Genomic DNA, 14,551 nt, shown 5'->3' with positions numbered 1-14,551 from the left:
CGACACGTGCCTAGGCTTACCGGAGAATCCCGGAGGTTTCAGGCGAGTTGGGACAGCAAGGATCTGGGCCGAAGTGTATCCCGAAGCCGAGGAGTTGGCAGGGAAAGCTTCGGCTCCGAATCGGCGCAGGCCGCTCTCTCACGCAGCTTCCTGCCTCTGTGCCTGCTGCCATGTGGGCCGCTCTGAGATTAGCCCTGCGGCCGTGCGCCCGCGCCGCTGCCCCAGCGCTGCGTTCCTATCATGGGGACTCCGTGGCTACCCTGGGCACCCAACCGGACTCGAGCTCTGCCATCTACCAGGTAGGGTGGGTGAGCGGCCCGGGTCAGTGATTCCTCTTCACCAACGGGACAAGGTGTTGGCCGGACTGGGAAGCATAGAGGGTAGGCTACTTTTAAGAGTAGCTCCTCTTTTCTCTGGATCCGCAGTCATGATTCTGGGACGCACTAGGAGGTCGTGAAGTTTGAAAAAGAAAACAAATCAGATACATTTTAGTTCACTTTTAGCACTGGCACTGTCCTTTGTATCTTTAAAATCAGTGGTTCTCAAAGCCAGTGGTTCTCCGGGAGCTTGTTCGAGTTACAGCCACCTTAAGCCTCACCCTGGGCCGTTTTGGTCTTCCAGGGTGGGGTCCTGGTGTTTGCATGGTTAATTAGGTTGGGGGTGAGGAGGGGCAAAGGCCTTGGAGGCAGCTAGCTTTGGGAACCACTGGCCGAACACTAGCTAACCCTGGTCTGTGGTTACTAGATTTGAGATAGTTGGTTATGTTAATGGAAAATACTTGTATTTAAATAGCTTTTCTTGGAATTTGGAGGTGCCACAGGTCACACAATCTACTCCTCTTGGAATTTGGAGGTGCCACAGGTCACAATCTACTCCTGGCTTATGAAATATCAGCTGGAAATTTTCAGTCTATCCCATGGTTTCTAAGCCTATACAGATAACGTTTAAGTTGTGCCAGATAACTCTCAGGAGATACATTTTATTTTATTTATTTAAAAAAAAATGTTTATTTTTGGCGGTGCTGAGGCTTCCTTGCTGCTAGTGGGCTTTCTCTAGTTGAAGTGTGTGGGCTTCTCCTTGTGGTGGCTTCTCTTTTTGCGGAGCACAGGCTCTGGGCCCGTGGGCTTCGGGCTAAGTAGCCCCTCAGCATGTGAGATCTTCCCGGACCAGGGGTCAAACCTGTGTCCCTTGAATTGGCAGGCAGATTCTTAACCTCTGGACCACCAGGGAAGTCCCCAGAAAAGACGTATTAAATAATTCCTCCCTTTGGAAAAGCAAATAGGTTGAAAGAAAATCAGACTGAGGCAGAAATAATATCTAGTGAGAGACTTCCAGAAGTTTTTAGATTTCCTGGGATCAAGGGAGAATGTTTCACTCAGAAACATTAAATGGTTATTGTGATTTAGGCACTGTGTGAAAGTGAAAGTCGCTCAGTAGTGTCCCACTCTTTACCACTGCGTGGATTATTCTGTCCATGGAATCCTCCAGGCCAGAGTACTGGAGTGGGTAGCCTTTCCCTTCTCCAGGGGATCTTCCCAACCCAGGTATCGAACCCTGGTCTCCCTCACTGCAGGCGGAGTCTTTACCAGTTTAGCCACAAGGGAAGCCCAAGAATACTGGAGTTGGTAGCCTATCCCTTCTCCAGCAGATCTTCCCGACCCAGGAATTGAACCAGGGTCTCCTGCATTGCAGGCAGACTCTTTATCAACTGAGCTATCAGTTCAGTTCAGTTCAGTTCAGTCGCTCAGTCATGTCCAACTCTTTGCGACCCCAAGAATCACAGCACGCCAGGCCTGCCTGTCCATCACCAACTCCTGAAGTTCACTCAGACTCACGTCCATCGAGTCAGTGATGCCATCCAGCCATCTCATCCTCTGTCATCCCCTTCTCCTCCTGCCCCCAATCCCTCCCAGCATCAGAGTCTTTTCCAATGAGTCAACTCTTACTGGAGTTTCAGCTTCAGCATCAGTCCTTCCAAAGAAATCCCAGGGCTGATCTCCTTCAGAATGGACTGGTTGGATCTCCTTGCAGTCCAAGGGACTCTCAAGAGTCTTCTCCAACACCACAGTTCATAAGCGTCAATTCTTCGGCACTGAGCTATCAGGGAAGCCACTATTTAGGTACTTGGAATAGATGTGCAGGAATGGAATCATATTTTTGTCGGGGAGACAGACAAGAAAGCAGTGCATTGTGATGAGGGGTGTCTAAAGCCTAGAAAGTGTTTGCAGAAAGATAGGAAGTAATGAGTGAGTTGGCTCTTGAGTGGAGTAAGAACTGTCCAGGTTCAGGGTGGAGAATGGGCCTGCACAACCAAAAGAAGTCATGAGAACATAGGTTCTAAATTATGAAAGCAGTTAGTGGGAGTGAGAACTTGGAAGTCCTGGCCACGGTGTGGAGTTCATGGGGTAGATGGGATTGCTTATGTGGCCAGGTAGAGGAGGGAAGCCATGTGCCGGAGCCACGTTTTGATGTCCCTTTGCAGTCTGTTTGCTGGTATTTAAGTAGAGAAGTGGCATGATACTGTCAACGTGGCAGAATAATTGGCAGGGCAGCAGGGTAGAGAATGGGTTTCCCGCCGCATCGAATGTGACTTCTTCGTGGTGTGTTCTCTTGATTGCTGTAGACCTCTGAGTGTTCTCCAGAGCTCCTGTAAGGTTACGCTAGTCGGTTTGGGGTTGTTCTGTGATGTCTCTGTGAGGGAATGAGCTCCCGGAGCTTATTGGTCTCCCGTCTTTTTGAGGTCAGGTCTGGGCTGATGTCTTTGATAAGCAGCTGCTAATCAGGGGTTAGGGAGTGTGAGCCTGAGATTATAATTTCTTTCTCTGTGTAAAATGTTTTATGTTCTGGTTTAGTCTGTGTGCTAGTAATTAGAATAGGGAAGTAATTGTGCTGTGGTGGAAAAAACACTGATTTAGTATTTCATATATATTTAAAAGTAAACAAGGAACATTTTTCCATAGAGGGGGAAAACCTGGAGGAAATGTTAACAGTGGCCCTTTCAGTGGGCAGAAGAGGTGTTGTGCTTTAAGAACAAGATTCCAGAGCTTTGGTTTAAAATCCTAATTCTACTGCTTGTTAGCTGAGTGATCTTGGACGAATCACTTACTTCTCTGTGCCTCACTTGTGTTGTGGCATTAATGATTAGGTGTATGTTTCATTTATCAAGACAGTTAGTGACGGTGCCTGAAGTACAATAAACCCTCAAGAAGTATTAGCTCTTGCTACTTTGCCTCCTCTTCTCAAGGTCATCTTGTGATCTATTTTAGCTAGATGTTATTTCAGTAATGCTGAGTAGCAACCAATCCCAAGATTTTAGTGTTCAAAAGAACAATATTTAGTTTTCACACTTGGGGCTGCGATGGCAGCTCTGCTCCAGGGCCATATTAGATTCAGGTCCACACTGTTGCTTTTCTTTTTTCTTTTTATTTTTTATTTTTGGTTTAATAGACATTTATTCTGTTATTATGTAGTTGAACAACCTCCACACACAAAATAATATGGTTTAAGATTTTTTTGAGTTGGAAGGAATTTGGGTCTTAAAAGGTTTTGCAAGCCTGTTTTCTGGAAATCACTTAAGTGGGCCTTTTTAAAGACCCTTGAAGGAAAAAAACTGGTTCAAGAAAACCAGCAATTAAATTTCAAAATCAAACCATTTATGAAGATAGCAAGCCAAGAATTGGGGTAATTCGTCTTCTGTATTTCCTACACTCAAATCCACCCTGGGAAATAGAAGCCTAGTCTACGGGAGGACGTGATGGAACAAGCAGAATGAGGTGGTAAGGGCAACCACAGCTGGCGCCCAGCAAGTCTGGAACTGTGAGGCTGGTTTGAGCAGGGATGGGAACTGTAGACAACATGAAATTGGAGGCCAATTAAACTTGCATTGACACCAGTGATCAGTTTTCTCAATAGCATTTTCAAGAGTGGAATGACTTGACCATTGCCTATATTAGCAGTAGCGGTGGAGCTGGAGAGTATTGCGCCTTCTCCACGCTGCCCGGCGAGAGCCACCAATAGTGTGGTGGAACTTGTGGCCCTTGCCCAGGCCGCGGCTCTTTCTGCCTGCAGATGTCAGCCCCCGCATTTCCCTGTGCTTGTGGGCTGGTTTGGTGATCCACTGGGTGCCAGGGTTTCTTCTGATAACTTTATGGAATGGATCAATGAGGATAATATCAAAGAATTTGTACGTAGAATCTTCACCAACCCAGTAGGAATTCAGGACCCTCGGGGCCCCACAGTGGTGTCCAGCACGCTCCTCCGCAACCGACTGCAGGCTTCGAGCTCTGGCTGCATTGTGTCTTCACTGGTATGTACTGGTATAGTTGTCCTGTGGCATGTGGGATCTTAGTTCCCCAGCCAAAGATCGCACCCACATCCCCTGCTTCGAAAGGCTGATTCTTAACCACTAGACTACCAGGGAAGTCCCTGCTCCACTTGTTTCTTATTCCAGGACCCAGAATGAAGGGGCAGTGGCAGCTGTGGGATGCTCCTCTCATCATGGAAGTCTGGGGCACAAGAGGAAAGAGTGTGGAAGTACCTTGTCCCTCTTAAAGCCTCTGCTTGCAGTTGGTACACTGTCCCTTTTGCCTACATTCCACTTGTCAAATCACATAATGTGGACAGATTCAGAGATTGATTTTATTTTTCTAGTTTTTGGCGGTGTCTTATGGTTTGTGGGATCCTAGCTCCTTAACCAGGGATTGAATCTGTGCCCTTGGCAGGGCAGTGAAAGCCTGGAATCCTAACTACTGGACCACCAGGGAATTTCCCTCTGATCCTTTTAAAACATAAAATAGGATCCGTTTTCCCCTGGGCTTTGTTTTTAAGTGTAAATTGTCAGTAAGTGTAAAAGCAAGTATTTCTGAATTGGTTGGTGTCTCCTCACAATAGTATTTGATAGGACAGAAAAAGAAGATGGCATTCTAACCCTCAAAGAGGTTATATTCCCGAACAGAGTAAAACAAGTAGAGGTAAGCTCAGTAGGCGTGTAAGGAAGGAAGTGGGTAAAATGAGTGGCAGTAGCCAAAAACTAAGTTGGAGATGAGATGGAATATGAATTAGGCTTTAAAAGGGGATGGTGAGGGACTTCTCTGGCAGTCCAGTGGTTAAGACTCAGCGTTTCCATGCATGCCAGGGGCATGAGTTTCATCTCTGATCAGGGAACTAAGCTTCCACATGCCTTGAGGGGTGGCCAATAAATAGATAAATAAATAGAGGATGAGGTTTATATAGATGGACTAGAGGGGGGTCGTGGTAGTGCAGAAGACATTGAGCAAAGACAGAGAGGCATGAGCTAACTTTTTTAGTTTATGTTGGAGTTGGCTCAGTACGGAAGTGGCCCAGTGTGGAGGCCACATACGGTTGGCATCTAATGCTGTGCTCCTTAACCCTCGTTATGGTGGAAAAAAAAAAAACAAAATATTGGTTTCCTATAATACTCTCTCTCTTTTTCCTTGCTTCTCTTTTAGGAAAACTATGAACAGATGAAAGCACTAGTAAATCAACTCCACGAGCGAGCACAGAGCATCAGACTAGGTAAGCGCTCAGTTACTCTTCAGTTTATGCTTTTAACTAAGCTGTCCCTTTATTTGTTTTAGAAAAACTAGTAGCATCAGCGCTTTGACTCTTCAAGACTGTGCATTTGTTGTGGGTGGGAATGTAAATTGGGGCAGCCACTGAGTAAGACAGTATGTTGTTGTTGCTAACTCGTGTCCGACTCTTTTACGACCCCATGGACTGTAGCCCACCAGGCTCCCCTGTCCACACGATTTCCCAGGCAAGAATACTGGAGTGGGTTGCCATTTCCTTCTCCAGGGAATCTTCTCCATCTAGGGATTGAAGCTGCGTCTCCTGCATTGGCAGGTGGATTCTTCCCTGAGCCATCAGGGAAACCATGTAACACAGTGTGGAGGTTCTTAAAAAGTAAAAATAGAGTTACCATATGATCCAACAATCCCACTCCTCGGCTTATATCTGGAAAAGATGAAAGCTCTTAATTCCCCAGTGTTCATAGCAGCATGGTTTACAAGAGCCAAAAACATGGAAACAACCCAGATACCTATCAACAGGTTATTGGTTTAAGATGTGATATATATGTATATATATATACATGTGGATATATACTCAGTCATAAAAAGAGAATGGAATATTGCCATTTCTAGCAACATGGATGGACCTAGAGAATATCATACTAAGTGAAGTAAGTCAGGAAGAGAAAGACAAATATTATATAATATCATTTATATATGGAATCTAAAAAATAATGCAAATGAATCTATGTACAAAGCAGAAACACACATGGAGGATAGCTCAGTGGTGGAGCATTTGACTGCAGAACAGGCACAAAGACATAAGAAACAAACTTCGGGGAAAGGAAAGGGGGAGAGAGAAATTAGGAGTATGCGATTAACAGATAAAAAGTTAATACACACAAAATAGATAAGCAGCATGGATTTACTAAACATGGAGAACAGTGTTTACTATCTTGTGATCACTGGTAATGGAAAATAAACTGAAAAAAATATATATAAATGAATCACTTTGCTGCACACCTGAAACTAACACAATATTGTTATTTAACTATATTTCAATTAAAAAAAGCCTGCATTTGTCAGCATGCAGACATTTTATTTTTTCCTGGTATTTGGTCAGTTTTTTTGCCATTATTTGGGGGAAAGTAGAAATTCAGATTCATCATTTTTTTTTTTTTTGGTCCACACTCTGTGGCTTGTGGGACCTCAGTTTCTCAACCAGGGATTGAACCTGGGCCATGGCAGTGAAAGAACCAAATGCTAGCCACTAGAGCACCAGAGAACTTCCTCATCAGTATTTTAAACTGTTTCTTCTTAAGCTTTTTATTTCAGTCACAGGATCACACTGAAATTTTTGTTTTACTTGAAGAAACTAAAAACATTTTCTGTTCATCATATTCATACTATATACTGTATTTTGCATAATTGTGCTTTTTCTGCTGTGTTGTATAATTTGGAAATAATTTCTGTGTGGGTTTATTGCTAATTAAATGAGATTTCCAAAAAACTTTGTAAATTGTCATTTTTTATTTTTAAATTGTGGACATAATAGACATTCTTTTTCTTGGAAGAAATTGCATCATAGGAATATAAAATGCTAATGTTTAAATAAGTGCTAACTTATTTGTTTAAATAAGTGTTTAAATAATGTTTAAATAAGTACTAACTTATTCAACTTCTGTTGTGCCTTTATTGGTATATATGATAATTTACTTTAGAAGGCTCTGTGACTTGAAATAATAGCCATTTCCAAAGTAAGAGTCCTCATGTTGAAGTACCTGAGAAGGAGCTATTTGAATTTTATGGCCTTCATTTAAAAAGAGTTCTCTGACTCCAGGGGCACAGCGAGGAGAGAGATGAGGCTGAGTTGGGTCTTGACAGTACTGTCCATCTGCCTGAGTGCCGTGGTCATGGCCACAGGGGCCGAGGGCAAACAGAAGCTGCAGGTCGGAGTCAAGAAGCGGGTACCACTGTCCCATCAAATCGCACAAAGGGGACGTCCTGCGCACGCACTACATGGGGAAGCTAGAAGACGAAACAGAGTTTGACAGCAGCCTGCCCCAGAACCAGCCCTTTGTCTTCTCCTTGGGCACAGGTCAGGTCATCCAGGGCTGGGACCAAGGGCTGTTAGGGATGTGTGAGGGGGGAAAGCAGAAGCTGGTGAGTCCATCAGAGCTGGGGTATGGAGATCAGGGAGCTCCCCCAAAGATTCCAGGTGGTGCAAACTTGGTGATCGAGGTGGAGCTGCTCAAAATTGAGCGACGTTCAGAACTGTAGCCAAACTGGAGAGGGGCGGTGGAGAGGCCCCCATCTGGGACCAGACTGTTTAAAGAAAGAAAAAAAAGCCTTCAGTTCAGTCGCTCAGTCCTCTCAGACTCTTTGCAACCCCATGAATGGCAGCACGCCGGGCCTCCCTGTCCATCACCATCTCCCGGAGTTCACTCAAACTCACGTCCATCGAGTCGGTGATGCCATCCAGCCATCTCATCCTCTGTCGTCCCGTTCTCCTCCTGCGCACAATCCCTCCCAGCATCAGAGTCTTTTCCAGTGAGTCAACTCTTCGCATGAGGTGGCCAAAGTACTGGAGTTTCAGCTTTAGCATCATTCCTTCCAAAGAACACCCAGGGCTGATCTCCTTTAGAATGGACTGGTTGGATCTCCTTTCAGTCCAAGGGACTCTCAAGAGTCTTCTCCAGCACCACAGTTCAAAAGCATCAATTCTTCAGAGCTCAGCTTTCTTCACAGTCCAACTCTTACGTCCATACATGACCACTGGAAAAACCATAGCCTTGACTAGACGGACCTTTGTAGGCAATGTAATGTCTCTGCTTTTCAATATGCTATGTAGGTTGGTCATAACTTTTCTTCCAAGAAGTAAGCGTCTTTTAATTTCATGGCTGCAATCACCATCTGCAGTGATTTTGGAGCCCCCAAAAATAAAGCCTGACACTGTTTTCACTGTTTCCCCATCAAAAACCTTAAGATCCCCCCAAAACAAACAAACAAAAAAAAGAATTCTCTTCAAAATCCTCATAGATAGAATCTGTTTGGTCTATCAACCTGTAGTTTAAGGGTGTTGTATTCCTGGATATGATCTTATCACATTCAGAGGACAGACTTTGAGTAGAAGTCATTAGTGAAATAATTTGGCAAAATCTTAGTGGATTTGTTTAAATTAAAATATTTTTATATGTTTTTTCTTCTGAGCACTTGAAGGATGGAGACAAGGTAATTGATTGATGGCAGATGGACAGAAAGATCATCTAAAATTGTGTATTCATTTGTATAGGCAATAGGAAAGAAATAAGCTCAGTATTTTCATCCTTTGTAGAATTTTGAGGGTGGTAGTTACTCCAATAAGTAAACCACTTTGGTCCAGTTATTTAATCCCTCTTGAACATTTTCAGTACCTCATTTGTAACTTGAGACTCAAGAGTGGGTCTGTGAAGTACAAGCATTATTTACTCAAAGCACACATTTCTGTCTTCTTTTGACTTAATAGATTAATCAAAGTTAATTGAAAAAAACCATAAAAGAGATCCATTTGGAATATACTGGTCTCTGCCTTTTGTACTGTAGTAGTTTCATGTCAACGGAGAAGGCAACGGCACCCCACTCCAGTACTCTTGCCTGGAAAATCCCATGCACGGAGGAGCCTGGTGGGCTGCAGTCCATGGGGTCTCGAAGAGTCGGACAGACTGACTTCACTTTCACTTTTCACTTTCATGCATTGGAGAAGGAAATGGCAACCCACTCCAGTGTTCTTGCCTGGAGAATCCCAGGGACGGGGGAGCCTGGTGGGCTGCCATCTATGGGGTTGCACAGAGTTGGACACGACTGAAGTGACTTAGCAGCAGCAGCAGTTTAGTGTCAAAATCAATTAAATCCTCTAAAAGTTACCATGACATGAACAAGTGGATATGAAATTCAATGTGGGGCCAGGTGAAGCAAAGACCTCATTCAGATGGCAGTAATTGCTCCCATTCTATCTATAAGGATATAGGGGAGAATTAAAAAAAAAAACAGGCGAAGATGGTAAACTTCCTATAGGTCCTTCTGTATTCTGTGTTCTCAGTCGTATCTGACTCTTTTTGGCCCCATGGATTTAGTCCACTGGGCTCCTCTTTCCTGGAATTTTCCAGGCGAGAATACTGGAGTGGGTTGTCATTTCCTGCTCCAGTGGATCTTTCTGACCCAGGGATTGAACCCATGTCTCTTGTGTCTCCTGTATTGGTAGGCACATTCTTTACCCCTGTGCCACCTGGGAAGCCATTTCTTCTAGGTTAGGTACTTGTAATATAAGAAGAATATTATTTTGATAATGGCTGTATCCAGTCCCTTTGGTTGTAAGTCACAAAGATCCAAATCAAACTTGTTTAATCAGGAAGCCAACAACCAAACCATGCAAAGGAAGTGCTGAATGACCAGGGGACTCCAAGCCCTCCAGGACTCACTGTCTCTGCCCCTTTTCTCTCATTTAAGGATGCCTGTGTATGTTGGACCACATTCTCTTTCTCCATGAGGTGGGGAGCTAGGTTGCTCGGAGGCCAGCAACAATCTGAAGTAAATTGTAAACAATCAGTTTATAATGTGAAGCAAAGATCTAGTTATCCTTTCACCTCCAATCTGGAAAACTTTGATGGGTTCTCTGGGGTCCCGTGTTCTCTCCTTAGCCCAGTCACTGTATCCAGTGGGGTGTGGTACTTCACAGTGCCAGCCTGGACCCATGTCCACCAGGACTCCAAGACAGTGTGCAGCTGGCAGCTCCTGAAACTTCATGGAGGTAGCAGTGGTTTTCAGGAAAGGAGGAAAGGAAAGCAGGCAGTCAAAAAGCAAAGAATGTCAATTACACTGTCTCCAGACCACCCTGGGCTTCCTTGGTGGCTCACTGGTAAAGAATCCACCTGCAATGCGAGAAACAAGGGTTCTGTCCCTGAGTGGGGAAGATCCCCTGGAGAAGGAAATGGCAGCCCGCTCCAGTATCCTTGCCTGAGAAATCCCATGGACAGAGGAGCCTGGAGGGCTGCAGTCCATGGGTTGCAAAGGAGTCGGACACGACTTCGTGACTAAACAGCAACAGTTCAGATCAGATCAGTCGCTCAGTCGTGTCCGACTCTTTGCGACCCCATGAGTCGCAGCACACCAGGCCTCCCTGTCCATCACCAACTCCCGGAGTTCACTCAGACTCATGGCCATCGAGTCAGTGATGCCATCCAGCCAGCTCATCCTCTGCCACCCTAATTTCTGTCTAGGAAGAGAGGGGTGTGTAAATAGGAGGGTGAGTTGTAAAAACAGAGGTAGTGGACATTTGTCATTCTTTTTGACCAGGTAGCTCCTGAACCCCTATTCTAAGTGTGAGGAAATGGTGTTAAAAAATGACATGAGTTTTTGTCTATTGGATATGATTTGAGAGGCAAGATATCCTGCTGGTATGCTTTTCAGAAAGATGACTAGAATCATAGTCTTGAAGTCATCTTGGAATAAGGCATTGTCTCCTGAAAAAGAATCAGAACGCTTGCGGAAATGAAAGTATGTTTTGTTGGGAGCAGAACTGAAGAGTTAATTATTCCCTTTGGATGTTAAGCCTAATGGGTCTGACTAAGAAGCAGTAGAGGCCTCCAGCGCTGGGCCTCTGCTGGGGATGGCAGGTTCTGAGCCTCTGGCGGTCTGATTTCTGCAGGAGAGCAGAGCATTGAGTGGGACTCCTTGGGAGGGAAGCCAGGGAAGGACAGACAGCTGTCCTCACGGTGTTGCCTGGTGTTAGCACTGTTATGCTAGGAAAGTGGGTATTACAAGGTACATATAATGTACAAGTGATATACACTTCTGTCCATGGGATTCTGTAGGCAAGAATACTGGAGTGGGTTGCCATGCCCTCCTCCAGGGCATCTTACCCTCCCAGGGATCAAACCCACATCTCTTACATCTCCTGCATTGGCTGGCAGGTTCTTTACCACTAGCGCCATCTGTGAAGCCCTATGTTATTCATATGTAACATATCAGTAATATCTCTAAAGACACATTAAAAAATATATTTTATTGGAGTATAGTTGATTTACTATGTTATGTTAATTTGTGCTGTATAGCAAGCAAAGTTCAGTGATTCTTGTTCATACTCTTTTCCATTATGGTTTATCACAGGATATTCAATATCCCTGTGCTATGCAGTAGGATCTTTTTGTTTATCCTATATATAATAGCTTGCATCTGCTAATCCCAAACTTCCTGTCCATCCCTCCGTGACCCCCTCTCCCTCTTGGCAACTACAAGTCTATTCTCTACGTATATGAGTCTGTTTCTGTTTCATCCGTTCAGTTCAGTTGCTCAGTTGTGTCCCAGTCTTTGTAACCTCATGGACTGCAGCACGCCAGGCCTCCCTGTCCATCACCAACTCCTGGAGTCTACTCAAGCTCATGTCCATTGAGTCGGTGATGCCATCCAACCATCTCATCCTCTGTCATCCCCTTCTCCTCTCACCTTCAATCTTTGCCAGCATCAGGGTCTTTTCAAATGAGTCAGCTCTTTGCATCAGGTGGCCAGAGTATTAGAGTTTCTGCTTCAGCATCAGTCCTTCCAAAGAATGTTCAGGCTTGATTTCCTTTAGGGTGGACTGGTTGGATCTCCTTGCAGTCCAAGGGATTCTCAAGAGTCTTCTCCAACACCACAGTTCAAAAGCATCAATTCTTCTGCGCTCAGCTTTCTTTATAGTCCAACTCTCACATCCATATGTGACTACTGGAAAAACCATAGCCTTGACTAGACGGACCTTTGTTGGCAAAGTAATGTCTCTGCTTTTGAATATGCTATCTAGGTTGGTCATAACTTCTCTTTCAAGGAGTAAGAGTCTTAATTTCATAGCTGCAGTCACCATCTGCGGTGATTTTGGAGCCCCCAAAGTAAAGTCTGTCACTGTTTCCATTGTTTCCCCATCTATTTGCCATGAAGTGATAGGATCAGATGCCATGATCTTCGTTTTCTGAATGTTGAGCTTTAAGCCAACTTTTTCACTCTCCTCTTTCACTTTCATCAAGAGGCTCTTTAGTTCTTCTTTACTTTCTGCCATAAGGGTGGTGTCATCTGCATATCTGAGGTTATTGATATTTCTCCCACCAATCTTGATTCCACCTTGTGCTTCTTCCAGCCCAGCGTTTCTCATGATGTACTCTGCATATAAGTTAAATAAGCAGGGTGACAATATACAGCCTTGACGTACTCCTTTTCCTATTTGGAACCAGTCTGTTGTTCCATGTCCAGTTCTAACTGTTGTTTCCTGACCTGCATACAAATTTCTCAAGAGGCAGATCAGGTGGTCTGGTATTCCCATCTCTTTCAGAATTTTCCACAGTTTATTGTGATCCACACAGTCAAAGCTTTGGTATAGTCAATTAAGCAGAAATAGATGTTTTTCTGGAACTCTCTTGCTTTTTCAGTGATCCAGCGGATGTTGGCAATTTGATCTCTGGTTCCCCTGCCTTTTCTAAAACCAGCTTGAACATCTGGAAGTTCATGGTTCACGTATTGCTGAAGCCTGGCTTGGAGAATGTTGAGCATGACTTACTAGCGTGTGAGATGAGTGCGATTGTGTGGCAGTTTTTGTTTCATAGATAAGTTCCTATGTGTCATGTTTTAGACTCTGCATGTATAAGTGACATCACATGGTGTTTGTCTTTCTAATTTACTTCCCTGAGTGAGCAGTCTGTAGGTCCCTCCCTTTCGCTGCAGATGGCATTGCTTCATTCTCTCTTATGGCCGAGGAGTGCTCTGTTGTGTGTATGTGTATGTGTGTATCCATCACATCTTCTTCATTCATCTGTCAGTGGGCATTTAGCTTGTTTCCATCTCTTGGCTGTTGTGAATAGTATTGCTATGAACAGAGGGGTGCATGTGTCTTTTCAAATTATGATTTTGTCTGGGTATGTGCCCAGGAGTGGGATGGCCAGTTCACGTGGCAACTCTATTTTTAGTTTTTTGAGGAACCTCCATACTGTTTTCCATAGTGGCTGTACCAATTTACATTCCCACCAACAGTGTAGGCGTTTTCACCGCACCTTCTCCAGCATTTGTTATATGTAGACTGTTTACTGATGGCCATTCTGAATGCTGTGAGGTGGCAGTTCACTGTAGTTACGTTTTGCATTTCTCTAATCATATTGATGTTGAGCATCTTTTTATGTCCCCGTTGACCTCATGTATAGATATCCTCAGTTTTGAATTCATAACATTTCCGAAGTAATTTTCAGGTAAGAGGAAGGGACAGTGTTTCAAGTTGCTTCGGAGGTTAACCCTCCAAGTTTTCATCTAAGAGAACTTGTGGTAAGTAAAAAGTTTGGCGATAATGGGTGGATTCTCGTCCTCCGATTTGTGTCTTCTTTTCCTCCGCCTCATTGCTACTGTTATTTCAGATTTCTTCTCAGGGCACCATGTTTGCTTCCCCTTTGGTTCCCACAGAGTATGTAGGGGCTTCCCTGGTGGCTCAGCGGTAAAGAATACACCTGCAAGGAGGGAGGCAGAGGTTCTGTCCCCCCGTTTGGAAGATGCCCTGCAGGGTGGCATGGCAACCAACTGCAGTATTCTTGCTGGGAGAATTCCATGGACAGAGGATCCTGGTGGGCTGCAGTCCATGGGGTCGCAAAAAGTCAGACACGACTGCAACGGCTAAGCACACAGCGGCTAAGCATACAGCGGCTAAGCACACAACGGCTAAGCACACAACGGCTAAGCACACAGCGGCTAAGCATACAGCGGCTAAGCACACAGCGGCTAAGCACACAGCGGCTAAGCACACAGCGGCTAAGCACACAGCGGCTAAGCACACAGCGGCTAAGCACACAGCGGCTAAGCACACAGCGGCTAAGCACACAGCGGCTAAGCACACAGCGGCTAAGCACACAGCGGCTAAGCACACAGCGGCTAAGCATGTGGCATGTGGGACGGCTGGGAGCGACGTAGTTGTTCCTACAGGTGGAACGAGCATTGCCGCAGCTGTGTTGTTTGTGCTAGCCAGAACTCAAGTATTTTGA

The 14,551-nt window shown here is 44.8% G+C and overlaps 1 protein-coding gene and 1 pseudogene across 2 annotated transcripts in view; both read left to right on the top strand.

Moving 5' to 3' along the window:
- Positions 1–14,551, top strand: part of MCCC2 (methylcrotonyl-CoA carboxylase subunit 2) — a 77,346-nt gene continuing 62,795 nt past the window's right edge. For both annotated transcript variants that reach the window (XM_061393316.1, XM_061393315.1), the window contains exons 1-2: positions 1–299; positions 5,469–5,535. In XM_061393316.1, coding sequence (XP_061249300.1) covers positions 171–299; positions 5,469–5,535 — 196 coding nt within the window. In that variant the 5' untranslated portion in view covers positions 1–170. The remainder of the gene's footprint in view (positions 300–5,468; positions 5,536–14,551) is intronic.
- LOC133233481 (peptidyl-prolyl cis-trans isomerase FKBP2-like) lies at positions 5,542–14,190 on the top strand (annotated as a pseudogene).

Source organism: Bos javanicus, chromosome 20 (assembly GCF_032452875.1).
Source record: "Bos javanicus breed banteng chromosome 20, ARS-OSU_banteng_1.0, whole genome shotgun sequence".
In the NCBI taxonomy this organism is placed as follows: domain Eukaryota; kingdom Metazoa; phylum Chordata; class Mammalia; order Artiodactyla; family Bovidae; genus Bos; species Bos javanicus.
This window is presented reverse-complemented; position numbering and strand designations above follow the sequence as displayed.